The 26,371-nt window shown below is 44.4% G+C and overlaps 1 protein-coding gene across 3 annotated transcripts in view; it reads right to left on the bottom strand.

The window, feature by feature from the left end:
• Positions 1-26,371, bottom strand: part of LNX2 (ligand of numb-protein X 2) — a 217,254-nt gene that overhangs the window by 72,328 nt on the left and 118,555 nt on the right. For all 3 annotated transcript variants that reach the window (XM_069759035.1, XM_069759036.1, XM_069759037.1), the window contains exon 3: positions 12,876-13,120. In XM_069759035.1, coding sequence (XP_069615136.1) covers positions 12,876-13,120 — 245 coding nt within the window. The remainder of the gene's footprint in view (positions 1-12,875; positions 13,121-26,371) is intronic.

Genomic DNA, 26,371 nt, shown 5'->3' with positions numbered 1-26,371 from the left:
TTCCCCAAAGAGAATTATGTCTAGCAAATGTTATATTTACCTAACAGAAAATAATTCTTCCTCTGTCTACTAATAAATCCCATGCTGAAATGAATATGAAAGTCAATTACAAGCATGAAGAGAAATGTACTCGCTCGCGAGGAGAATACATTCTCAATTATCCTAATTATTTACCATTGTCAGAGACTTGGAAAAAAAAATTATTTTGCGAAAAGAGAAAAATATGAATCTTAACTCTTCCATGTTATTTACTAGGGGGGGACGCATCACTGGAATGAGCGGATATCCAACAGACAGCACTAGAAAGAAGTATTTGTATAACAGGGAAATAAAAGAGACTCCTTATCTTTAAAGGAAGAGTTATCAAGTGAGCTATGATTAAGGAATTTATTTCCAGGAAGCGTCAGATGTTTGAGGATCTGTGTTCAATGGTTTAAGAACTTGGATTTAAAAACAAAACAACAAACACAGAAGAAACGGAGCGCCGACTTTTTCTTGCCCCACATTGGAACCTAATTCTGTAAGTTCCCTTCAAAATATGGAAACGTTCACCTATGCATAAAAGGTTGCCATCTTTCCACCCACAACGTTTCTAGTGGTTTAGTTTGGACAATGTGGCTTCATACCAAGTGTGCGATTTGCCACCTAAGCCTCATAATTATTCATTATTTGCCAAGAGATTTTATACGTTACTGATGTAATCACTGACATTCGTCAAGATGTCAGCCATGGCAATGGTTTACAATTTCACAACATATTGTAGATGCCTCCAAGAGATTTTGGGGGAGATTTATTAAGCCTGATGTATTTACATCTTGACTTACATGCAGCCACAATAAAGAGAAATAAGTTGCTCAGCAATCACAAGAATTATGTTTTGGTCTTTTCTCTACAACAACATTGAGTTATGGTAATTTTATAAAATCACTGCTTCTCTGGGGAGACCAAGTTTCAACATAGTGACCCAAAATTAACACAGTTGTTAGAGGAGAATAGACCCCTGATAGTGTAACATGGTGTGGGGTGGTAGTCGTGAGTGAGGTACTCTTGCATCACATCCGGACATGCAACATGAATAATGGGGGTCCTGGTTGGGTGCGTGGACTTTAGTGGTGGTGGCGATATGCCCTTGTAGACCACATTGTGCCGATGTATTTGGCCGGCCAAGACCAGATGTTACAGAGTACAGTGACGGAGACCATAGCTCATAAATAAACATTTTTAATTAAGAATAACTTGGTAAGAAGTATATACACCAGAAACTAGGTAGACATCCTAATGGAGGTTTCTTTAGTAACATGGAACATCATCACACACATTTCCTTCTCTTCTGGAGTCACTCTGTCTTTCTCCTTTACCATATCTTCTCTTAACACAACCGAGCACACAATTCCGGGAGCTTCCCTCATTCTCAGTAATGTCACTACAGTCTAGTAAGCCAGAGTCCTAAGCTCCAACCCATGGTATTGCTTCCTTCTCTCCATAGGAGAGTTTCTGTGCCAATATGGCGGCTACTCAGCTTCTTTTTCTACTGACGCCTCCAAACTACCACGCTTGCCATTTTCTCTTGTTCTTGCTTTCCTTTCTCTTTCATTTTCCGATACGTTTCCGGCTGCAAACTTCATTCCATCCTGATGGACTTACTGCCTCAGGCCCCAGCACTTCTTCCTTATCCCTCTCTATCTCAGTTCTGACTCAGGCTGCTCCTTGCTTCTTTTTCAGCTGTGTCTTCTATGCAGAGTCTTACTATCTGCCTCCCTCATCTCCCTCTTGCCACATGGACACCCACTACACGCGATTATGCTAACTAGCCAGACGGAGGTCTGATAAAGCTGCAAGCTTCGCCCTATCTGCTCTTCTATCAGGAAGTCATCTCCTGTACTCCTGTATAGCCCTTCCCATTCTGGGCTAGTCCCAACGGTAAACTCAGTATATGCTGTTGCTGGGCAGAACATAACTTCACATTACAATGTAAAACACTGAGCATGCAAAATAATATAATTAATTATACCAGCACAGATTCTCCAAGACGGGTGAGCACAGTATCTCCACTTCCTTTACAATAGTGTGTACAGGGCTCTCCCAACTGTCCCCCTGATATCGGTGGAGAGCAGGATTTGGCAAGTCTGGTTTTGGACTGATGATCCTTTTGTTCTCTGACAGATAAGACACCAACAGTAGCATCTGCCAGGGGTTCTATCATTGGCCGAGTGCTCATGTGTTTGGAAGAATCAGCAGCTGATCACTTGGCTGATAGCTATCTATTGTTTATGGGGGTCTATAGGCTGGATACACATTGCTTTATTTCTGCTTGATTTATTGTACACTTAGTGAGAGCTTTTGATGTATACTCTAAAGGGTGTTGTACAAGGTATGGCTGTAAAGGGTTAATCAGTCATATGCAATTTTTTTGGGGGTATGGCTTCATAAAGGCCGTTTGTGGCTGAAACGTTGCAATTTTCTCTTTGTCCTGTATAAAGAAGTTTATAGAGTAAGCTATCCGGTGACTTGGATAGTTTCTACTCTAGATTAATCAGTCAGAAGGAAGACTAAAGAGGTTCCTCTTCACCTCCATCTGGCTGATATATGTTAGTTTGCAGCAAAAAAATAAAGTATGTAGTAGCACAATAGACTATACCATTTTGTGCACAGGATCATGTAAAAAAACCTTACCCTTTAAATGGTACCATGATATGGGTGACAGATGCCACTGGATGGAATGCACCATAGGCAACTGTTTGATGAATACGTCATGATTTCAATAGCTTATTGTGAAGTATCCGTTAAATGGATTCTATTATAATCCATAGGTAATAATGCCCGTGATGGATGTATAAAGCTGGCCTTACATATGAGATAACTGTCCCCCCGTACACATGACCGCTTGACGGTTAGTTTAGAACTAAACCTATTCCTGTGTTTTCTTTCTGAGTACCAGGGATAATGATGGAAGCAGTGCTCCTGAATTGCTCCACATAGTAGTGTGCACCACAGGTAGGGCACTTTGCACTGGAGGGCACAGAATACCTACATAATGGTTTTACTTTGCATCTTTTCTCCTTTGCTGAGCCAAGAAAAAAATGTAGACAACAAAAATAAAACACTGACCAGCACCTCTGAACAGAATAAAGCTAGTGTGAACAGGTGCAAGTTGCTATGACTGCATAATATACAAATAAAAGAATACAACAGCACTCTGTAAGCGCTAAGATATATGCCAAGGTAATGTGGCACGGGGAGGTAGCCATGGGCAAGATACTCTTCTTCCATGCCTCGGCATGGTACATGAAAATGGGGGTCCTGGCGGTGTGTGTGGACTTTGTCTAGGGGGTGCTACACCTTTTCAGGACGCATGATGCTGGTGATTTAGTCTGGCCAGGACCAGATGTTGTCAAATTCAATGAGGGAGACCACCAGTCAAATATAAACTTTCTTTTTTACTGAACAACAACGTAGGCAGGGTATGTACAATGGATAACGGATGCAAATCTTCATTGCAATTTGTCTAAACCCCTTAATGACCGTCGATACATCTTTTAATGGCGGCAGTTAAGGGTACTTAAACCACAGGGCCGCTTTTTAACGGCGCTGAGGTTTGAGTACATAGCACCCCCAGCGTCGGAATTTCTCCGGGGTCTCGGCTACCGGGGGTAGCGGAGACCCCAGAGAACATGATTTGGGTCGGTTTTTACCGACCCCGGTGTTGTGATAGCCGTTATTAACGGTATAACGGCAACCACAAAAAAGTCCAATTTTCTATTCCATTTAATTTCTCTCTCCTCTGATGTGATCGCACATCAGTGGAGAGAGAAATAGGGTCCCCCGGATCACCCCATGGTACCTCTGGTGTCCCTGCATGCCCCAGTTAAGTTCCCCGGGCTGCTGGCATCTTCTTCCTGGAGAAAATGGCAGGTGCATGCGCAGTGTGCTCTCCGAGATCTGCCTGCCAGCACCCGGCAACAATAGGAAATTTTTCCTATTGGTTAATTTTGATCACTGTGATAGATCCTATCACAGTGATCAAAATATATAAAAAAAAACCTTTATCACCCCCTTAGTTAGGGAAAAATAATAAAATACAAATTATATTTATTTCCATTAGGGTTAGAGTTGGGCTAAAGTGAGATGGGCTAAAGTTAGGGTTAGGGCTAGGGTTATGGCTAGGGTTAGGGTTGGGATTATGGTTAGGGTTGGGATTACAGTTAGGGTTGTGATTACAGTTAGGGTTGGGATTAGGGTTAGGGATGTGTTGGGGTTAGGGTTGTGGTTAGGGTTATGGTTAGGGTTGGGATTAGGGTTAGGGGTGTGTTGGGGTTAGGGTTGTGGTTAAGGTTATGGTTAGGGTTGGGATTAGGGTTAGGGGTGTGTTGGGGTTAGGGTTGTGGTTAGGGTTATGGTTAGGGTTGGGATTAGGGTTAGGGATGTGTTGGGGTTAGGGTTGTGGTTAAGGTTATGGTTAGGGTTGGGATTAGGGTTAGGGATGTGTTGGGGTTAGGGTTGTGGTTAGGGTTATGGTTAGGGTTGGGATTAGGGTTAGGGATGTGTTGGGGTTAGGGTTGTGGTTAAGGTTATGGTTAGGGTTGGGATTAGGGTTAGGGGTGTGTTGGGGTTAGGGTTGTGGTTAGGGTTATGGTTAGGGTTGGGATTAGGGTTAGGGGTGTGTTGGGGTTAGGGTTGTGGTTAGGGTTATGGTTAGGGTTGGCATTGGGGTTAGGGGTGTGTTGGGGTTAGGGCTGGAGTTAGAATTGGGGGGGTCCACTCTTTAGGTACATTAGGGGGTCTCCAAACGCGACATGGCGCCACCATTGATTTCAGCCAATTTGGCATTCAAAAAGTCAAATGGTGCTCCCTCCCTTCTGAGTCCTGCCATGCACCCAAACAGTGGCTTTTCCCCACATATGGGGTATCAGCGGACACAGGCGAAATTGCAAAACAAATTTTGTGTCCATTTTCTCCTGATACCCATGTGAAAATAAAAAAAATTGGTTTCAAAGTAATTTTTTTGTGAAAAACGTAAAATGTTCATTTTTTCCTTCCACATTGCTTTAGTTCTCGTGAAGAATCTGAATGATTAATAAACTTCTTGAATGTGGCTTTGCGCACCTTGTGGGGTGCAGATTTTAGAATGGTGTCAAATTGGGGTATTTTCTATTATATTGACCCCCCAAAGTCACTTCAAATGCAAGGTAACATAGTAACATGGTTATTAAGGTTGAAGGAAGACTTCTAGTTCAACCCATAGCCTAACCTAACATGCCCTAACATGTTGATCCAGAGGAAGGCAAAAAAAAACCAGGTGGCAAAGAGTAAGCTCTAAATTGGGGAAAAAAATTCCTTCCCGACTCCACATACGGCAATCAGACTAGTTCCCTGGATCAACGCCCTATCAAGGAATCTAGTGTATATATCCTGTAACATTATACTTTTCCAGAAATGTATCCAGTCCCCTCTTAAATTTAAGTAATGAATCACTCATTACAACATCATACGACAGAGAGTTCCATAGTCTCACTGCTCTTACAGTAAAGAATCGGCATCTGTTATTATGCTTAAACCTTCTTTCCTCCAGACGTAGAGGATGCCCCCTTGTCCCTGTCTCAGGTCTATGATTAAAAAGATCATTAGAAAGGTCTTTGTACTGTCCCCTCATCTATTTATACATTAAAATAAGATCACCGGTTAGTCTTCGTTTTTCCGAACTAAATAGCCCCAAGTGTAATAACCTATCTTGGTATTGCAGACCCCCCAGTCCTCTAATAACCTTGGTCGCTCTTCTCTGCACCCGCTCTAGTTCAGCTATGTCTTTCTTATAAACCGCAGACCAGAACTGTGCACAGTATTCTAAGTGTGGTCGAACTAGTAACTTGTAGAGAGGTAAAATTATGTTCTCCTCATGGGCATCTATGCCTCTTTTAATGCATCCCATTATTTTGTTTGCCTTTGTAGCAGCTGCCTGACACTGGTCACTAAATGTGAGTTTGTCATCCACCCATACACCCAGGTCTTTTTCATTGACGGTTTTTCCCAGAGATTTAGAAATAAGCACATAATTATACATCTTATTACGTCTGCCCAAGTGCATGACCTTACATTTATCCCCATTAAAGCTCATTTGCCATTTATCAGCCCAAGCTTCCAGTTTACATAAATCATCCTGTAATACAAAATTGTCCTCCTCTGTATTGATTACCCTGCAGAGTTTAGTGTCATCTGCAAATATTGAAATTCTGCTCTCTATGCCCCCTACAAGGTCATTAATATGTTAAAAAGAAGAGGGCCCAATACTGACCCCTGTGGTACCCCACTACTAACTGCGACCCAGTCCGAGTGTGCTCCAGTAATAACCACCCTTTGTTTCCTATCCCTGAGCCAGCTCTTAACCCACTTACACATATTTTCCCCTATCCCCATTATTCTCATTTTATGTATCAACCTTTTGTGTGGCACCGTATCAAAAGCTTTTGAAAAGTCCATATACACTGCGTCCACTGCGTTCCCTTGGTCCAGTCCGAAACTTACCTCTTCATAGAAATTGATCAGATTAGTCTGACAGGAACGATCCCTAGTAAACCCATGTTGATATTGGGCCATGAGGTTATTCCTTTTCAGGATTTTACCCACAGTAGAGGTTAAGCTTACTGGCCTATAATTTCCGAGTTCAGTTTTTGTCCCCTTTTTGAATATTGGCACCACATTTGCTATACGCCAGTCCTGTGGTACAGACCCTGTTATTATGGAGTCTTTAAAGATTAAAAATAATGGTCTATCAATGACTGCACTTAATTCCTGCAGTACTCGGGGGTGTATCCCATCCGGGTCCGGAGATTTGTCAATTTTAGTGATTTTTAGATGCCGACGTACTTCCTGCTGGGTTAAGCACAGGGCCGCCATCAGGGCATGACGGCCGTGACTGGCGTATGGGGCCCGGTGAGCAGAGGGGGCCCGCATCGGGCCCCGTCTTATCTGCTCACCGGGCCCCTACCGGCAGCCGCAGGCTGAACCGGGCCCTTAGCGCCGACGCTGCAGCTGTTTAAAGCTATTGACGTGCGGGCGCGGGCCCGCACGTCAATAGTTAACAGTCGCGGTGCCGCCAGCCAATCTGAGGCTGGCAGGCGCTGACGTCAGCCGCAGCGTGCGTGCATGTCGCCGGCGTCTGACATCATTGTCAGTCGCCGGCGAGTGCATGCACGCTGCAGCTGCGTGGAGACTTCGCCCGCCGCAGGACCGCGGCAGGTAAGAAGAACTTTTTTTTTTTTTTTTCTTGAGAGCGGCGATCCGGGGGCCCAGGGAAGAACGCTGGGGCAGAGTGTGCTGGACGCAGAGGGGGCAGAGTGTGCTGGACGCAGAGGGGGCAGAGTGTGCTGGACGCAGAGGGGGCAGAGTGTGCTGGACGCAGAGGGGGCAGAGTGTGCTGGACGCAGAGGGGGCAGAGTGTGCTGGACGCAGAGGGGGCAGAGTGTGCTGGACGCAGAGGGGGCAGAGTGTGCTGGACGCAGAGGGGGCAGAGTGTGCTGGATGCAGAGGGGGCAGAGTGTGCTGGACGCAGAGTGTGCTGGACGCAGAGGGTGCTGGACGCAGAGGGTGCTGGACGCAGAGTGTGCTGGACGCAGAGGGGGCAGAGTGTGCTGGACGCAGATGGGGCAGAGTGTGCTGGACGCAGAGGGGGCAGAGTGTGCTGGACGCAGAGGGGGCAGAGTGTGCTGGACGCAGAGGGGGCAGAGTGTGCTGGACGCAGAGGGGGCAGAGTGTGCTGGACGCAGAGGGGGCAGAGTGTGCTGGACGCAGAGGGGGCAGGATGGATACGATGGAGACAGATGGGGCAGGATGGGGAGATCATATGGGGCAGAATGGATACTCATGAGGGCTGGATGGGAGAACATATGGCTGGAGCCTGCAATGAGATACACGGGGGCTAGGATGGCGAATATTACCATAGGGGCTAATTAAGGGATATTATTATTGCAGTGATGTATTTATTTTATTTTTTGAGTATACTGTTTTAAATGGGGGGAGGTCCTGTTACTGTGCAGAGTGATACTATGTCACCTTCTTTATGTGGTGTAATGTAGAGGCTGTGAAAATTAAGTAATGTATTCTGCAAGTGGAACTCAAGATAACTGTGTTATTTCTGCAGAGACGAGTCCTGGCTGGAAGAAATGATGGCGGTCTGTGCTGGATGAAAGATGAAGGACTTCACCTAGAGACGTCACTGGTGAGTCAGTGTTAACTATACACTGACACTATACACTGTATACTATATACAGAGCTCCTGTGTATAATGTCACCGGTGATCACTGTATTACCTGTAGACACTGCTTACTAATTACAGATCTCCTGTGTATAATGGCACTGATGGTGATAGTATTGTGGTTTGTTTTTTTTTATTACTGATCAGTATTGTAGTATTCAGTCACAATGTGGTGGTAATATGCGGTCTGGTCATGGTGTTGTGGTATTTGTTCCTTGTGTTTGATATTATTCGGTCACTGTGGTGGTAATATGTCATCTGGTCATAGTGCTGTGGTATTTGTTCCTTGTATGTAGTATTATAGGTCATTTTAAAAATTGAAAAATAAATAAAAATATACCTAAATTGTATTGCATATTTTAACAAATATTTAGTAGGTTACAGTAGAGTAGGGCCCGGCCAAAAGTGTCTACCGTGTTCTGGTGGCGGCTTAAAAAATCTTTTGGCCAAAACAAAAGCTGCCGGCTATATGTGTGATCTGGTGATGGGAACTGTTAATGTGTGATAGGTGAGAAGTGAAGATTTTCCAAGAGATGGCGGTGGGACTGTGGACAGTTCGAGGGGTGGAGCCTGGAGGCGGGGCTGGGGTGGAGCCTGGGCGGAGTCTCAAGGGGGCCCCGAAAATGTTGCCAGTATGGGGCCCCGAAATTTCTAGTGGCAGCCCTGGTTAAGCAGGTAACACTTAGGGTAAGTTCACACAGGATGTTTTTGCTGCGTATTTTTGCTGCTTTTTTATGCTAATTTTCAGATGATTTTTACAGTACCAGCAAAGCTTATGAGATTTCAGAAATGTCATGCACACACATTGGTTTTTTGTGTGATCAGTATTTTGTGCTTTGCTGCGTTTTTTTGACATAAAGCATGTCACTTCTTTCAGCGTTTTTGCTATATTTTTTCACCAATTGACTTGAATGGGTGTTGAAAAAAAAGCAGCAAAAACGCAGGTATCATTATTTGCTGCATTTTTGCTGCTAAAAATCCAAGGACATTGGCGTGGACAAAGAACAAAAAACGTGCCAAAAACGCACCAAAAACACACCTAAACCTGCGTTTTTGACACAGCTTCTTTCCTGCCAAGATGATCAGGTTTTGCTGCAGAAAAAAAAAGCAACAAAAATGCCCTGTGTGAACTTACCCTTAATGGGGAATTTTTGTTATCACTGATCATATTGTCTGCCATGGGATTTTCTTGTGTAAATACTCATAAAAAAAGTCATTTAACATATTGGCTTTTCCCTTATCCACCATTTCACCCAGACTATTTTTAAGGGGGCCAACACTATCATTTTTTAAAAAGAAAAAAAAGAGCATGAACCGCACATCCCAAAATCATACGATGATCTAAAGCCGCTAGGCAAAAATTAATATAACTGAATATGAGGTTTTCAGTTTAACATTCTGATCAGACTGTATGAAGCCCACTGCCCCGTCACGGCAAACCTCGTAGTGGGTCCTAACGCCCTAACGGAGCGGAGCCGTGCGGCGCCCACCGCCACAGCGGCCATGCACCAGCAGGGCGGACGGCCTGTTGCCCCACAGCACCCATGCTGCAAGACTGAGTCCCCACGACTCCAGACCGCGCCGCCCCACCAGCACAAAGCCACAGCAACAATGGACGCCACACAGCACCAACACCAAAATGAAAGGAGCACGTAAACTCACCTTCCTCCAGCTCTTCAGTGAGAGCCAAAATGGGCTAGACCCCTTACTTTGCAGTCTCCTGCTAATTAAAATCACCTGAGCCAAATGGGAGGAGTGCTGGTCCAAGAAGAAGACTAGAACATGCTTTGCAAAAAAGAAAAAAAAGAGCATGAACCGCACATCCCAAAATCATACGTTGATCTAAAGCCGCTAGGCAAAAATTAATATAACTGAATATGAGGTTTTCAGTTTAACATTCTGATCAGACTGTATGAAGCCCACTGCCCTGTCACGGCACTGCCCCGTCTCTAGCGGCTTTAGATCAATGTATGATTTTGGGATGCATGGGTGCTGTGGGGCAACAGGCCGTCCGCCCTGCTGGTGCATGGCCGCTGTGGCGGTGGGCGCCGCACGGCTCCGCTCCGTTAGGGCGATAGGACCCACTACGAGGTTTGCCGTGAAGGGGCAGTGGGCTTCATAAAGCCTAGCGGCTTTAGATCAATGTATGATTTTGGGATGTGCGGTTCATGCTCTTCTTTTTTTTTTTTTTTCTTTTTCTTTTTTGCAAAGCACTATCATTTTTTAGTTTCTTACTAGTTACGTAGTTAAAGAATATTTTGGGATTATTTTTACTCTCTCTGGCAATGAGTCTCTCAGTCTCAATCTTTGCTGCCTTGATTTGCTTTTTACAGAATTTATTTACCGTAATTTTCTGTATTTATTTAATGCCTCATCACTACCTACTTCCTTTAATTCTCTAAATGCTTTCTTTTTGTCACTTATTGCGCCCCTTACAGCTCTATTTAACCATATTGGTTTCCTCCTATTTCTAGTATGTTTATTCCCATACGGTATATACTGTGCACAGGTCCTATCCAGGATGCTAATAAATGTCTCCCATTTTCTTTGTGTATTTTTATGTCTCAGGATATCGTCCCAGCTAATTGCACCAAGATCATCTCTCATCTGATGGAAATTTGCCCTCCTGATGTTTAGTGTCCTTGTAACCCCTCTACTACACAACTTATTAAAGGATACATGAAAACTTATTATTTTGTGATCACTATTCCCCAAGTGACCCCCAACCCTTATATTTCTTGTTGGGTCCTGAACCAGTTATGAAAGGTAATGGTCTCTCATTGTTGTCAAAAACAACTTCATAGTTGAAGTCCCCCATAAGAATGACTTCCCCTTGAGTCGCAGCTTCATCTATTTGCTTTACGAGGATATTCTCCATTGCTTCCATTATTTTTGGAGATTTATAACAAAACCCTATCAGTAATTTATTATGTTTTCCCCCTCCCCTTATCTCCACCCACAGGGACTCTACATTTTGATTAGATTCACCTATATTATCACGCCGGATGGGTTTTAAGTATGATTTTACATATAGACACACCCCACCCCCTCGCTTATCCATTCGGTCATTTCTGAACAGACTATAATCCTGCAAGTTAACAGCCCAGTCATGGCTCTCATCCAGCCATGTCTCAGATATTCCCACCATGTCATAATTATGCTCCAACACCATTGATTCTAATTCGTCCATTTTGTTGGCGAGGATTCTGGCATTAGTATATATACACTTTATGTATCTCTCTGCACCTCTATTCTTTCTTAAATTATTAATAAGGTGGTCCCTAAAAAGGAAAAATGAGAAAACGCTGGTCATCTTTTAATCCTTATAACTTCCTAACAAAAAAAAATTGTTTCATATATTGTGCTGATGTAAAATAGACATGTTATTTATTAAGTATTTTGTGTGACACCATTCTCTAATTTTAGGACATAAAAATGAAAAGTTTGAAAATTGCTAAATTTTCACCATATTTCTGTTTTTTTTCATAAATAAACACAAGTCATATTGAAAATATGTTACCATTAACACGAAGTACAATATGTCACGAAAACACCATCTCAGAATCAATAGGATATGTTGAAGCGTTCCAGATTTTTAACCACATAAAGTGACAGTGGTCAGAATTGTAAAAATTGACTTGGTCATTAAAGGGAATCTGTCACCCCAAAATTCGCCTATAAGCTGCTGCCACCGCCATCAGGGGCTTATCTACAGCATTCTGTAATGCTGTAGATAAGCCCCCGATGTATCCTGAAAGATAAGAAAAACATGTTATATATTATACTCACCCAGGGGCGGTCCCGGTTCGGGTCTGATGGGTGTTGTTGTCCAGGTCCAGTGCCTCCCATTTTCACATGATGACGTCCTCTTCTTTTCTTCCTGCCGCGGTTCCGATGCTGGCGTACTTTGTCTGCTCTGTTGAGGGCAGAGCAAAGTACTGCAGTGCGCAGGCACCAGGGAAGGTCAGAGAGGCCCGGTGCCTGTGCACTGCAGTACTTTGCTCTGCCATTAACAGGGCAGATAAAGTACGCCTACACAGCAGCCGTGGCAGGAAGAAAAGATGAGGACGTCATCGTGTGAAGATAGGAGGCACTGGACCCGGACCGTGACACCCATCGGATCCGAACCGGGACCGCTCCTGGGTGAGTATAATATATAACGTGTTTTTCTTATCATGCAGGTTACATCAGGGGCTTATCTACAGCATTACAGAATGCTGTAGATAAGCCCCTGATGCCGGTGGCCTTAGCTCATAGGCGAATTTTGGGGTGACAGATTCCCTTTAAGAAAAAAATTGTCTGTCACTAAGGGGTTAACACATAGAATATCTTCATATTCATATTCATGTCTGTAGTTTGAGATCAGCACTGGAGTCATGGACAGTGCCTAAAATTCAGGACTGTCTACCCAACCCCATGACACTTGTTTTGCATTGAGTTGAATGAGCCATAATGAAGACATTGATTATAATGATTATAATGGTTGCAAATCCTTGCGTGACCTGCATCACACGAGTAGATATCTTACCTCGTCTTTGTCTACCTTCTTTTGTCCTATGCAAGGCAACCTAACCCATGATATTTCCCAGCCCCAATATTAGCCCCATTGATGGTTTAATATACATACTGTCAGACACCATGCTCTCCTCGAAGGCAGGGTTATCAAATCCCTGGTCATCTGACCACAAAGGCAGGACAGTTGGGGTGACGTTTCTTTCCAGCAATGCTGGCCCTGTTCCTTTGTCTACATCCGGAGATACAGCAGCTGGATGATCAATCACACCGGGGCCATTTTCTCCTTCAATCTCTATTTGCAGCTTGCTGGCTCTTCTCTGGTCCAATACTTGTCTTCTGCGAGATGCTCCTGGACATCTAGAAAACATATGATAGGCTTTAATATTTACAAATCTTTGTCAATCTACATTCTTTGGTTTATTACATTCAGGAGAGACCCACAGTGAGAAGTTTCCCAGGATATGATGCTAAGGACAATTTTGAACCCAATGGGGTAAAAATATGTAGTGTTTGATTTATGTTTCTTCCTCCAATTCTTCATCCCATTGCAGTTCCTCTGGACTAACCAAGGCTTAGTCTCCCCTCCTAAAGGGCAGCAGCAAGGTAGGATGTACAAGCTCCACACTTGCTAAATAATCTAGATCAAGGTAAAGAATTACCAACAATTACAAGTCTCCAAGACAAAAACGTTTCTGGGAGAAATAGACTTAGCGAAGAACGAGATGGAAATAACATACTTTTAGTACATTTATCTCATTATCTGCTTTGTCAGAATCTATATTTTTATTCTTCGTTCTGTACTCATCAATCCTCAGATAATCCGCACCTCAGCTTATCCGGAGGATAAAATAAAAAATGAGCGAGCACAGCTTACACAGATCTTCAGATACGACCCGTAACCTTTCTTTCATACAAATCCTGCAGATTCTCCCAGCATAAGCTGAAAATACTTCTTTCAGAATTCTTAATGGGGAACTAAGTTATTTTAAATATGTGCAAAGAATAAAAGGGAATTTTTCTAACATTACTATGAAGAGATGGAAGCTCCTTTGCTTTGATGGTATATTTACACAACCAGGGGTGTACATTGATATCCAGGAGCACTATGGTAAAGCTGTAATTGTAAAGGGGTGGGAGCTGATGGATTGCTCCCTGACACCCAAGGGTTGAATGTATTTGATTCCCATGTATGCGATAAAGGTGTTAGATTCCCTATGGCTGCAGTTAGCTGGGACAGGGTTAACTCTAGTGGCCAGCCCAGTTTGGTAGGGGGAACTGGGTGTTAGTGGCAAGTGCAGGAAGTGACAGGTAGTCTGTGTGAGGGTAGCAGTGAGTAACGCAGCAGTACTGAGGCTGCTAGGTACCTTCACACTGAACGATATCGCTAGCGATCCGTGACGTTGCAGCGTCCTGGCTAGCGATATCATTCAGATTGACAGGCAGCAGCGATCAGGACCCTGCTGTGCCATCGTTGGTCGCTGCAGAAAGTCCAGAACTTTATTTAGTCGCTGGACTCCCTGCAGACATCGCTGAATCGGCGTGTGTGATGCCGATTCAGCGATGTCTTCACTGGTAACCAGGGTAAACATCGGGTTACTAAGCGCAGGGCCGCACTTAGTAACCCGATGTTTACCCTGGTTACCAGCGTAAAAGTAAAAAAAAAAAACACTACATACTTACCTTCGGCTGTCTGTCCTCCGGCGCTGTGCTTCCTGCACTGTGAGCGCCGGCCAGCCGGAAAGCAGAGCACAGTGGTGACGTCACCGCTCTGTTTTCCAGCCGCTGTGCTTACACAGTGCAGAGAAGCAGAACGCTGGAGGACAGACAGCGGAAGGTAAGTATGAAGTGTTTTTTTTTTTTACTTTTACGCTGGTAACCAGGGTAAACATCGGGTTACTAAGCGCGGACCTGCGCTTAGTAACCCGATGTTTACACTGGTTACCAGGGGACCGGCATTGTTGGTCGCTGGAGAGCTGTCTGTGTGACAGCTCTCCAGCGACCAAACAGCGACGCTGCATCGATCGGGATCGTTGTCTGGATCGCTGCAGCGTCGCTAAATGTGACGGTACCTTAAGTGCTGTACAGACCAACATTCACAAAGTAAACGTTTGTTTTTTATGAACCTCGAGTCCCAGAAGAAGGATTCCTAGAGTCAGAAGAGGCCTGCAGGCCAGAAGTAAGTTGGAAGAAGCACATACTCAGCAGCACCCCAGGACTGGGACACACCTTGTCTGTAGGATGCCGGAGCGAGTGAGGACCAAAGTTCGCCCATGACTACCTCACTTGGGCATCTTACATAATGACATTCTGTGAGTGGTCACCTGACAGCTCTAAAATGGCTACCACACACAGGCTTAGCACAAGCCACTCAGCTTAGTAGAGCTCAGGGGAAGTCTTGGCTTTCACCTTTTAATACCTATCCCTGGACGTAAACAGCGGCCACTGAGCTGGGGCCAGGGAATAAGATGCGGTTTGGAGCAGTAGACCAGAATAAGTGGTCAGGTAGCTGGGTCAGAACCAAGAGGGCAGCAAAAGTACAATATCAAAATATGTGTGGTTAGTCAGAAACACAAACCAGAGGAGCACAAGGCTATATCTGGCTGCTTCCAGTAGTAACGCGGAAGCTTAAGTAGGGTGTGGTGCTTTCCAATTGACTGGAGCAGGGAGTTCTTAACTCCAACTGGACAACATACACACCTATATTGTGAGATTAGATGGCATTACAGATCTCAGTCATCCTCAACTAAATGGCTGGACAGAGCCTGCACTGTCTAGAGCTTGTATGGCTCCAACGTCTCTTCCATCACCAGTGCCGCCTGCAGAATGAATACAGCGGCCCTTGCCAACAGAAGAGCACGTCGCAGGGGCAGGTCCTAGTGGAGATGTCACAAAATGTCCACATTGAGCTCCTCTGCACCACCAGGAACCATTAATTAATCCAGATTTCAACAAATACTGAGCAGTGCCCAATGAGCGCAAATAAGGACTCCCACTATCTAAGCATTTAGACTAGAAACGTCCGCCACACATATACCGTGGAGTTAGAACAAGTGGGTACATGTCAAGAAGGGGGCAGATACAGAACCATTTGGCAAAGTCCCCCCAGCTCCTAGGCACCATAACAGTCACATAACCTGTCCCCATTGATGGTATGCCACTATACACAGATTTTTTGTCGCGTGAACATCAATGCATATTACATGCAAAAAGCTAGCTGGAAAAAAATGAGTGATGGGTAACCTAGGTGCATTCATGTAGAAGTGTGCGCTCTCTCTTTTTACAGGGCTTCAAACATAAGTCTCAAGAGAGCCACGCAATGTAGGGCGAAACAGAATGTGAACATAACCTTAATTGTGGCCCCTTCTGGGAGCGGAAGAAGAAACTATAAACCACTATTAAAGGAAAGCCCAGTGCTGAGCGTTCAGGGACATGATGATCACTGGCCTCCTATCAATTAGGCTGATAATCCAGACCCGTTTGGCAATGTAAAGTGATTACATAATCCTAAAATAAACGAGTCCATTGTCTCATCTTATGTAATACCACAATCTGACATGTGTCCTTGTGTTGGAAGCATTAGATGATTTACATCACATCAATCACATTCTGAGGAATGCAGCTCTCATCATATCACCATCTAGATATGAACTTTCATTTCTATGGAGATCACAATCTTATAAATCTTCCTTCATATATACAGCTATCATAGAGCTGGACTTGTCAAGGCACCAGAGCTCAGTTTAATATGTATTGCACCTCACAATCTGTGATCTCTGGTTCAATAAATTCGGATTTAGCGGCGGGCACAAAAAACAACCAGTGTTTATGACCCCCAGAAGCATTGGATTTATGCCCCTAATTTTGGTGAGGCTAGTCAATTATCTACTGTGTATGAGGAGGCTCTTGACTCTCCCCCAAGAGATTATGTAAAATCAGATAAGGATCGGCAGTATGAATTCATGATGTCAGGTCAGATAAGGATCAGGAAGTTCACATTCATGATGTTGGGCCAGATAAGGATCGGCAGTATGAATTCATGATGTTGGGCCAGATAAGGATCGGCAGTATGAATTCATGATGTTGGGCCAGATAAGGATCGGCAGTATAAATTCATGATGTCAGGTCAGATAAGGATCGGCTGTACGAATTCATGATGTTGGGTCAGATAAGGATCGGCTGTACGAATTCATGATGTTGGGTCAGATAAGGATCGGCTGTACGAATTCATGATGTTGGTTCAGATAAGGATCAGGAAGTTCACATTCATGATATTGGGTCAGATAAGGATCGGCTGTACGAATTCATGATGTTGGGTCAGATAAGGATTGGCAGTACGAATTCATGATGTTGGGTCAGATAAGGATCGGGAAGTTCACATTCATGATATTGGGTCAGATAAGGATCGGCAGTACGAATTCATGATGTCGGGTCAGCTAAGGAACGGCAGTACGAATTCATGATGTTGGGTCAGATAAGGATCGGGAAGTTCACATTCATGATATTGGGTCAGATAAGGATCGGCAGTACGAATTCATGATGTCGGGACAGCTAAGGAACGGCAGTACGAATTCATGATGTTGGGTCAGATAAGGATCGGGAAGTTCACATTCATGATATTGGGTCAGATAAGGATCGGCAGTACGAATTCATGATGTCGGGTCAGCTAAGGAACGGCAGTACGAATTCATGATGTCGGGTCAGCTAAGGAACGGCAGTACGAATTCATGATGTTGGGTCAGATAAGGATCGGCAGTACGAATTCATGATGTTGGGTCAGATAAGGATTGGCAGTACGAATTCATGATGTCGGGTCAGATAAGGATCGGCAGTATGAATTCATTATGTCAGGTCAGAAAAGGATCAGCAGTGCGAATTCATGATGTTGGGTCAGATAAGGATCGGGAAGTTCACATTCATGATACTGGGTCAGATAAGGATCGGCAGTACGAATTCATGATGTCGGGTCAGATAAGGATCAGGAAGCTCACATTCATGGTATTGGGTCAGATAAGGATCAGCAGTGCGAATTCATGATGTTTGGTCAGATAAGGATCAGGAAGTTCACATTCATGGTATTGGATCAGATAAGGATCGGCAGTACGAATTCATAATGTCAGGTCAAACAAGGACAAGGAAGTTCACATTCATGATGTCGGGTCAGATAAGGATCAGGAAGTTCACATTCATGATGTTGGGTCAGATAAGGATCGGCAGTACGAAATCGTGATGTTGGGTCAGATAAAGATTGAAATTCAATGCTTGATCCTTGATGTCAACAGTTTACTACAGTCCTTCTTAGAAAACACATTAACAATTTGGCTGAGCCACGTGTTCAAGAGAATTCTTTTTTTTTGGACTAGCCTAATTTCGAGATAGGTGATTAATTAAGGTTCGATGAGGGGGTCTGTTCTTTAAGGATCGCCAATATTGAAGGACCCGTGGTGCTTGCTGGAAGCATCTTCATTGGGATGATGGCGGATGGTCCCAGAGGCCAGACCGCTGCCATCTTTTCTCCCTGATCAAACATTGATTATTTAACCTAAGGATAGTTCATAAATTGTGAAGCCCAAGACAGAGCAAAACATTGTATTCAGCTGTACTACTCTTTGTACTTCCATTAACGGGAATATGTCATCTGACAGCAACATGATATAGGAAAAGAGATCCTGATTTCAGTGATGTGTCACTTCGTTTACTGGGTGCAGCAGTTGTGACACAATCAGCACTCAGGAAGCTGGCCCCCGTCCTCACCAAAGCTTTCTGTGTACATTGTCTATTAACAGTGAGCTGCTTATCAGAGGAAGGGGTGGAGTCAGAGCACTTAGAACATGGGAGCTAGTCTGGGCAGTGATAATCTCCTGGTGATAACATGAAAACAACAGCACACAACTTAATAAGTGACACATCCCTGAAATATGTGTCTCAGCCCTAACCTCATTCTGCCTTCAAATTACATAGCAAAAACCTGCTGACAGATTCCCTTTAAAGGGTACAAACTAATAGGGCAATACCAGTTAGTATTATAGTAAGAGCTTGAGCTTTAACATTATAGCAATTTGGCCACTGAGGACTCGCTTTATGAAGAGGACTACAAAACAAAGTCTGAAATGGTCACGTAATGGTTTACAGGAGTCTTTACAATAACCTTCCCTGGGATTTGTAGTGATTAGATGACATTTGAAGTAACCTGTAACACTGCGCTGCTCATAACAGGAGCATAATAATGGGTGGCTGGGGAATTCTGTCAATTCGTGTCTACAGTGGAGATGAAAACCTGCGAGCTGAAGAGAGAAGCAAAGAAGGTGGTGGGCAGTGAATGACCCTATGTGCTGCATCACAATGACCTCTAATGTCCGCCCTTAATCAATTTCTGCACCGGTGCACAGATTGTGTTATTACGTCAGTTCTGGTACAAAGTTCTGCTCTAAATATATAGATGCAACGTGTTTAGGCAGTGCGGTCTCCGGGCTCGGTGCTAGCGGCTGTCTGCCTTCTCTCAGTATTAATGGTATCCTCATACAGAACACTGCAAGCGCTGCTGCCGAGAACTGCTGACGGGACAGAAAACGGCGTGGATACATACGTTATGTGCTGCTGCCTTAGATACACAAATAGAAACTCTTACACAAATAGACTCTTCGGGATAGAAGTGTACGGAATCAGATGTATTTCAGGGTGACCTACTCTCCAAAGTCTCCGATGGGAAGAAGAAATTAACCACAAGATCAACGGTTTATCAAAGTCAGAGCTATGGCGTTATCTGACTCGTGATCATAAAGTCACTATAAAAAAAAAATAATAATTTTGGCTTGATGTTGGATCTCAAGCCTCCCTCTATGAAACACTTTTGTAATTTACTATTCATTAAAATTCCTCTCCATTCCCCTGATATTTTATTTTTTATTGCTTTTGGCTCATTGCAAAGGGGACTGGCTATCAGCGGAGGCAAAACATGCTCAGTGCTTACAAGCTCGTTCCTACTGAGCTTGTAAGCACAGCACTGAATCTGGCTGGGATTGCAAGAGGACGGTGTTGGCTCTCAGTCACAGCCTGCTTCAGTTCCACTCTGTTTCCAATGCTGCCTCATTGGTAGAGCACAGTTTTGGGCCACTGATCGGAACGGTCACTGTATCAAGAAATCTGAAGGCTAGCAAATGGAGCGCTCCTGAACGGAGAAAATGACACAAACCGTTTTAGGATGGCCGCACACCTTCACTGTCAGCAGAACCCTCATTTGGCTGATAGCGATACCTCCAGAGCCATACCATTCCAGCACTCAATCCATGAACAAGCTTATGCGTTAGCGGACTGTTTAATTTATGTGGGCCCTACAATAACCGTTAATGAGCTGCCAACAATTTCAAAACTATATGGGAACCATATGATTGATTTGTCTCCATACAAGTCTAGTAAAATGGCCTTAAAGTGTAACCGTTGTCTTTTTTTTTTTTATAAATCAATAGTACACATCAAAATTAGAAATTTGTAATATATCTTATCAGAGAAATATGATACTTTCTTCTCCGGGACTGACCTTTTATTTTAAAAAGTCTCAAATCTAGCGCAAAATTGTTCTTCAGTGAATGCAGATTTACCCATAACTGAGAAAGGGGATGACAGTTAGTGCTCATAAAGTTCTATGGAGAAATGTAACTGTTGTCTATCCGACTAGACGTTTCCGGTGACTCTTAACACAACTAGTTGGCATGTGACCTCATGCATGCAAATTACATATTTGCAATTACACGCCCACACCACAGAATCCTGACAGCCCTAAGTGTGCACACTGTGGGGATTCACAAGTCTGCAGTCACTTTGTCATGGGGTTACCACAACAGAGCAGAGCCAGAAGACCACAACATCTGGTGGCTCCTACTCCGCTGCTGAGAAGAAGCACTTCTCCAGTGTATTAAACGGGTTTATTTCTTCCAGCAGAACAGGGGTTAATCGGCCATGTTGGAAATTCCTGCATTAAACTGTGCTCGGTTAGCCACTCCTTTCCCCTATAAAATCTGGGCACGATGACCAAGTCCTTGTCTGAGTTAGAAATTGCTACAAGACATAGGAGTGGGAGGAGTTGGTTTTATGAAGGAGAGCTGCAGGAATTTATTAGCGACTGTTGCCTGGTTTGTAGGCATGGAAATTACTTATCCTTTCCTGTTTTACTTTCCTCCCCCTCCCTACACACCCTGGTGAAGACCTCTGTTATATGTGAGTGTATATTTTGTGTGTGTGGAGTTTTCAGTTTACTCTTGTCTTTGTTACCCTGTTTGTCGGGTTGGTGTACTTTGGTGCACAGTAGTGTCCCCTCTTCCCTGGGTGGGAGATGGGGATAGACGAAGGACTAATCTAGGAGATAGGGCAAGGGCGGAGGCCCCGGCGTCTTCACCATCTGAAGTATCTCGGGGAACAGGGCAAGCTAGGGCGCCCCCTAGTGGTAAGACCAGGAAGAGTGCCTCTGGTCCCCCAGGTCACTTGCCACACTTTATATGACTGCAGACTTGAAACCCAAGCCTGGACAACCCCTTTTAACTCACTGTCCAACACCTCTAAAAATGATTTATCTCACAAGAGAACAAAAGCATTGGACAATTAAACTGAACATGCCCCATCCTTCTTTCCCCTGACAGATCGATGATGACAGGTCCCCATACCCTTTAGATGGTCAGCCAGTCCTGTCACTTTACTTTGGACTTTTGGCCTTTTCAGAGAACAGGGCATGGACATCTACCTTTGCCCTCTGTTATTGCTCTACTGCTGGGCCACTGTCACCCCCTCCAGCTGTTATAAACTAAAAGAGCCACCTTGTGCAGCAGTAATGCTGCATTCTAACAAGCCTTCAGGGGCGCTGGGCGCCGCCCCCTCCGCGCTGTTTTCCCATGAAATCCGGCGCCTGCGCTGTGTAGTATTGTCTGGTGCAGGCGCAGTGAGCTTTGGCCGTCTGACCTCACATGCAGTCTTGCAGACTGCGCCTGCACCAGCCAGTACTAAACAGTGCAGGCGCCGGATTTCATGGGAAAACAGCGCTGAGCGGGCGGCGCCCCTGAAGATTTGAGTGACTGCAGTGTGGCGTTTCAAGCAGGGGGGTGAGGACCTGCCTCCCTGTCTAAAGACAGGTATTTTGGAGAAGTTATAAAACGCTTTATTTTGGGAATAACTGCACCAAACACTAAAAGAGCCACCTTGTTAGAATGCAGCATTACTGCTGCACAAGGTGGCTCTTTTAGTTTATAACGGCTGGAGGGAGTGACAGTGGCCCTTTAACTGAGATTTTTTTTTTTATACAGGAGACAGGGTTTCAGCTTTACTTATTAAAACATGGTAAAGCCACAAGCAAAAATGGGGGATGAAGGAAGGTTGAGTAGACACAAGGCGCTCTGTGACTGCCGAGAACTAGCACTGCGCGCCATATCTTTGGGTATCATGGCTTTAATAAGTTTCTTGGGAATTTGTAGTCATTAGAAGACAATTTAAGCAACCTGTAATACTGCTCTGATCACAACAGCAATATCATAATAAGCGGCTGGGGAATTCTTTCAATTTGTATATACACTAGAGATCAAAATCTGGAAGCCGAAGACAGAAGCAAAGAAAAATGTGAACAGTGTATGACCTTATGTGCTATGTAACAATGACCTCTACTGCCTGCCCTCGCTCATTTTTTTTCATCAATATAAAGATTGTGTCATTACATCAATTCTATCACGTGGCTATGCTCTAAATAACTGTTAACATATCTGTATTGAAAAACTATGCACAGAATTAAGGGAAAATTAAAAAAATATACAGTATATATTTTTGCTGATTAATAGTTTAAAGACAGAAAATATTAAAAGTACTACAAATTCAAAACTATTTAGCAAATTAAAAATAATGCAACAACACTTTGAGAATGCAGTGAATAAAAATAGACCCTATACATTACTGAATCCAAAAATGATCTAATCGATTTCCTGTTTTTCAAAAGTTCTATGAAAATATCCAGGAGATAAATCCTGCTATAGAAATTATTTAACATTGAGAGATAGAATATCAAAAATAAAATCCAGAAAATCACACTGTATAAATTATATACATTTATTTGCATTTTGCAGTGAGAAATATGTATTTGATCTCCTACCAACCATTAAGAGTTCTGGCTCCTACAGACCAGTTCGAAGCTCCTAATAAACTCGTTACCTGCATTAAAGACAGCTGTCTTACATAGTCACCTTTATAAAAGACTCCTGTCCACAGACTCAATTAATCAGTCAGACTCTAACCTCTGCAACATGGGCAAGACCAAAGAGCTATATAAGGATGTCAGGGACCAGATCATACTAATACAAGGTATCGTGCGGACAACTATATATAAGGGTGCCTGGGTAGGTTCCTACACCATGAATATATATTATAAAAACCCAGCACTCATCTTAAATAATCAAATGAGATTTAATAGAATTCACTGTGTAGAGAAACGTTTCGGTCTTGACTTCAGACCTTCATCAGTTACAGTGTATTAAGATGCGAATTCACTGTGAACCAGAGGTGATCCCATTTAGATAGGTATTTCCATACCGGAAGAGCTTTTTATGAAGAGATGGATGGCGATGTTGAAATCTGGGAGCAGACAAAGTGCTGCATACCGCCGTGGCGCTCATGGACGCGGTGTCCGCCGCTAGTCCAAATGATTTGGACAAGATCATTGGACAAATGATTAGGGACAAGATCATAGACTTGCACAAAGCTGGAATGGGCTACAAAACCATAAGTAAGACACTGGGTGAGAAGGAGACAACTATTGGTGCAATTGTAAGAAAATGGAAGAAATACAAAATGGCTGTCAGTCGACATTGATCTGGGGCACCGTGCAAAATCTCACATCGTCGGGTATCCTTGATCATGAGGAAGGTGAGAGATCAGCCTAAAATTACATGGGGGGAACTGTTGTGAATTCTGTGGCAGAGCTCCCTCCTGTGGTCACAAGTGGTACTTCGGCTGGTTCTCTCTGTGAGCTTCCGTTGGTGGAGGAAAGTAGTACTGTGTCTTCTGAGTTTCCTTCCTCAGGTGATGTGGTGAAGTCGTTAGGTGCTTCTCTATTTAACTCCACCTAGTGCTTTGATCCTGGCTTCCAGTCAATGTTCTAGTATTGGACCTGTTTCCTCCTGGATCGTTCCTGTGGCCTGCTGCTCTGCATAGCTAAGTTCCTCTTTGCTATTTGTTTGCTGTTTTTTTTCTGTCCAGCTTGTCAATTTGTTTTTTACTGCTTGCTGGAAGCTTTGGGACGCAGAGGGTGTACCTCCGTGCCGTTAGTTCGGTACGGAGGGTCTTTTTGCCCCGTTTGCGTGGTTTTTGTAGGGTTTTGTGTTGACCGCAAAGTTACCTTTCCTATCCTCGCTCTGTTCAGAAAGTTGGGCCTCACTTTGCTAAATCTATTTCATCTCTACGTTTGTCTTTTCATCTTAACTCACAGTCATTATATGTGGGGGCTGCCTTTTCCTTTGGGGTATTTCTCTGAGGCAAAGTAGGCTTATTTTCTATCTTCAGGCTAGCTAGTTTCTCAGGCCGTGCCGAGTTGCATAGGCAGCGTTAGGCGCAATCCACGGCTGCCTTTAGTGTGGTTGGAGAGGATTAGGGATTGCGGTCAACAGAGTTCCCACGTCTCAGAGCTCGTTCTTGTTTTTTGGGTTATTGCCAGGTCACTGTATGTGCGCTGACCTCTATGTCCATTGTGGTACTGAATTACCTTTCATAACAGGGAACTTGTTAATGATCTCAAGGCAGCTGGGACCACAATCACCAAGAAAACCATTGGTAACACATAATGCCGTAAGGGTTTAAAATCCTGCAGTGCCCGCAAGGTCCCCTGCTCAAGAAGGCACATGTGGAGGCCCGTCTGAAGTTTGCCAGTGACCACCTGGATGATTCTGTGAGGGATTGGGAGAAGATGCTTTGGTCACATGAGACAAAAATTGAGGTCTTTGGCATTAACTCAACACGCCATGTTTTAAGGAAGAGAAATGCTGCCTATGACCCAAAGAACACCATCCCCACTGTCAAGCATGGAGGTGGAAACATGTTTTATAGGGTGTTTCTCTGCTAAGGGCACAGGACTACTTCACTGCATCAATGGGAGAATGGATGGAGCCATGTACTGTAAAATCCTGAGTGACAACCTCCTCCCCTCCTCCAGGACATTAAAAATGGGTCATGGCTAGTGTTGAGCGATACCGTCCGATACTTGAAAGTATCGGTATCGGATAGTATCGGCCGATACCCGAAAAATATCGGATATCGCCGATACCGATATCCGATACCAATACAAGTCAATGGGACATCAAGTATCGGAAGGTATTCTCATGGTTCCCAGGGTCTGAAGGAGAGGAAACTCTCCTTCAGGCCCTGGGATCCATAGGGATGTGTAAAATAAAGAATTAAAATAAAAAATATTGATATATTTACCTCTCCGGCGGCCCCTGAACTCAGCACGGGTAACCGGCAGGCTTCTTTGTTCAAAATCAGCGCTTTTAGGACCTGAGAATCACGTCCCGGCTTCTGATTGGTTGCGGGCCGCCCATGTGACCGCCACGCGACCAATCACAAGCCGCGACGTCACCGCAAGCTATTAGCGCGCTCATTTTTGAAAAATGAGCGCGTTAATGACTTTCAAAGACGTAGCGGCTTGTGATTGGTCGCGGCCACGCGACCAATCACAAGCCGCGACGTCACCGCAAGCTATTAACGCGCTCATTTTTAAAAATGAGCGCGTTAATGGCTTTCAAAGACGTAGCGGCTTGTGATTGGTCGCGGCCACGCGACCAATCACAAGCCGCGACGTCACCGCAAGCTATTAACGCGCTCATTTTTAAAAATGAGCGCGTTAATGGCTTTCAAAGACGTAGCGGGTTGTGATTGGTCGCGGCCGCGACCAATCACAAGCCGCGACGTCACCGCAAGCTATTAACGCGCTCATTTTTAAAAATGAGCGCGTTAATGGCTTTCAAAGATGTAGCGGCTTGTGATTGGTCGCGGCCACGCGACCAATCACAAGCCGCGACGTCACCGCAAGCTATTAACGCGCTCATTTTTAAAAATGAGCGCGTTAATGGCTTTCAAAGACGTAGCGGCTTGTGATTGGTCGCGGCCACGCGACCAATCACAAGCCGCGACGTCACCGCAAGCTATTAACGCGCTCATTTTTAAAAATGAGCGCGTTAATGGCTTTCAAAGACGTAGCGGCTTGTGATTGGTCGCGGCCACGCGACCAATCACAACCCGCTACGTCTTTGAAAGCCATTAACGCGCTCATTTTTAAAAATGAGCACGTTAATAGCTTGCGGTGACGTCGCGGCTTGTGATTGGTCGCGGCCACGCGACCAATCACAAGCCGCTACGTCTTTGAAAGCCATTAACGCGCTCATTTTTAAAAATGAGCGCTTAATAGCTTGCGGTGACGTCGCGGCTTGTGATTGGTCGCGGCCGCGACCAATCACAACCCGCTACGTCTTTGAAAGCCATTAACGCGCTCATTTTTAAAAATGAGCGCGTTAATAGCTTGCGGTGACGTCGCGGCTTGTGATTGGTCGCGTGGCGGTCACATGGGCGGCCCGCGACCAATCAGAAGCCGGG

The sequence above is a fragment of the Ranitomeya imitator genome, chromosome 3 (genome assembly GCF_032444005.1).
Source record: "Ranitomeya imitator isolate aRanImi1 chromosome 3, aRanImi1.pri, whole genome shotgun sequence".
Taxonomy (NCBI): Eukaryota; Metazoa; Chordata; class Amphibia; order Anura; family Dendrobatidae; genus Ranitomeya; species Ranitomeya imitator.
The sequence above is the reverse complement of the archived record's forward strand: the minus strand, read 5'-3'. Positions and strand labels throughout refer to the sequence as shown.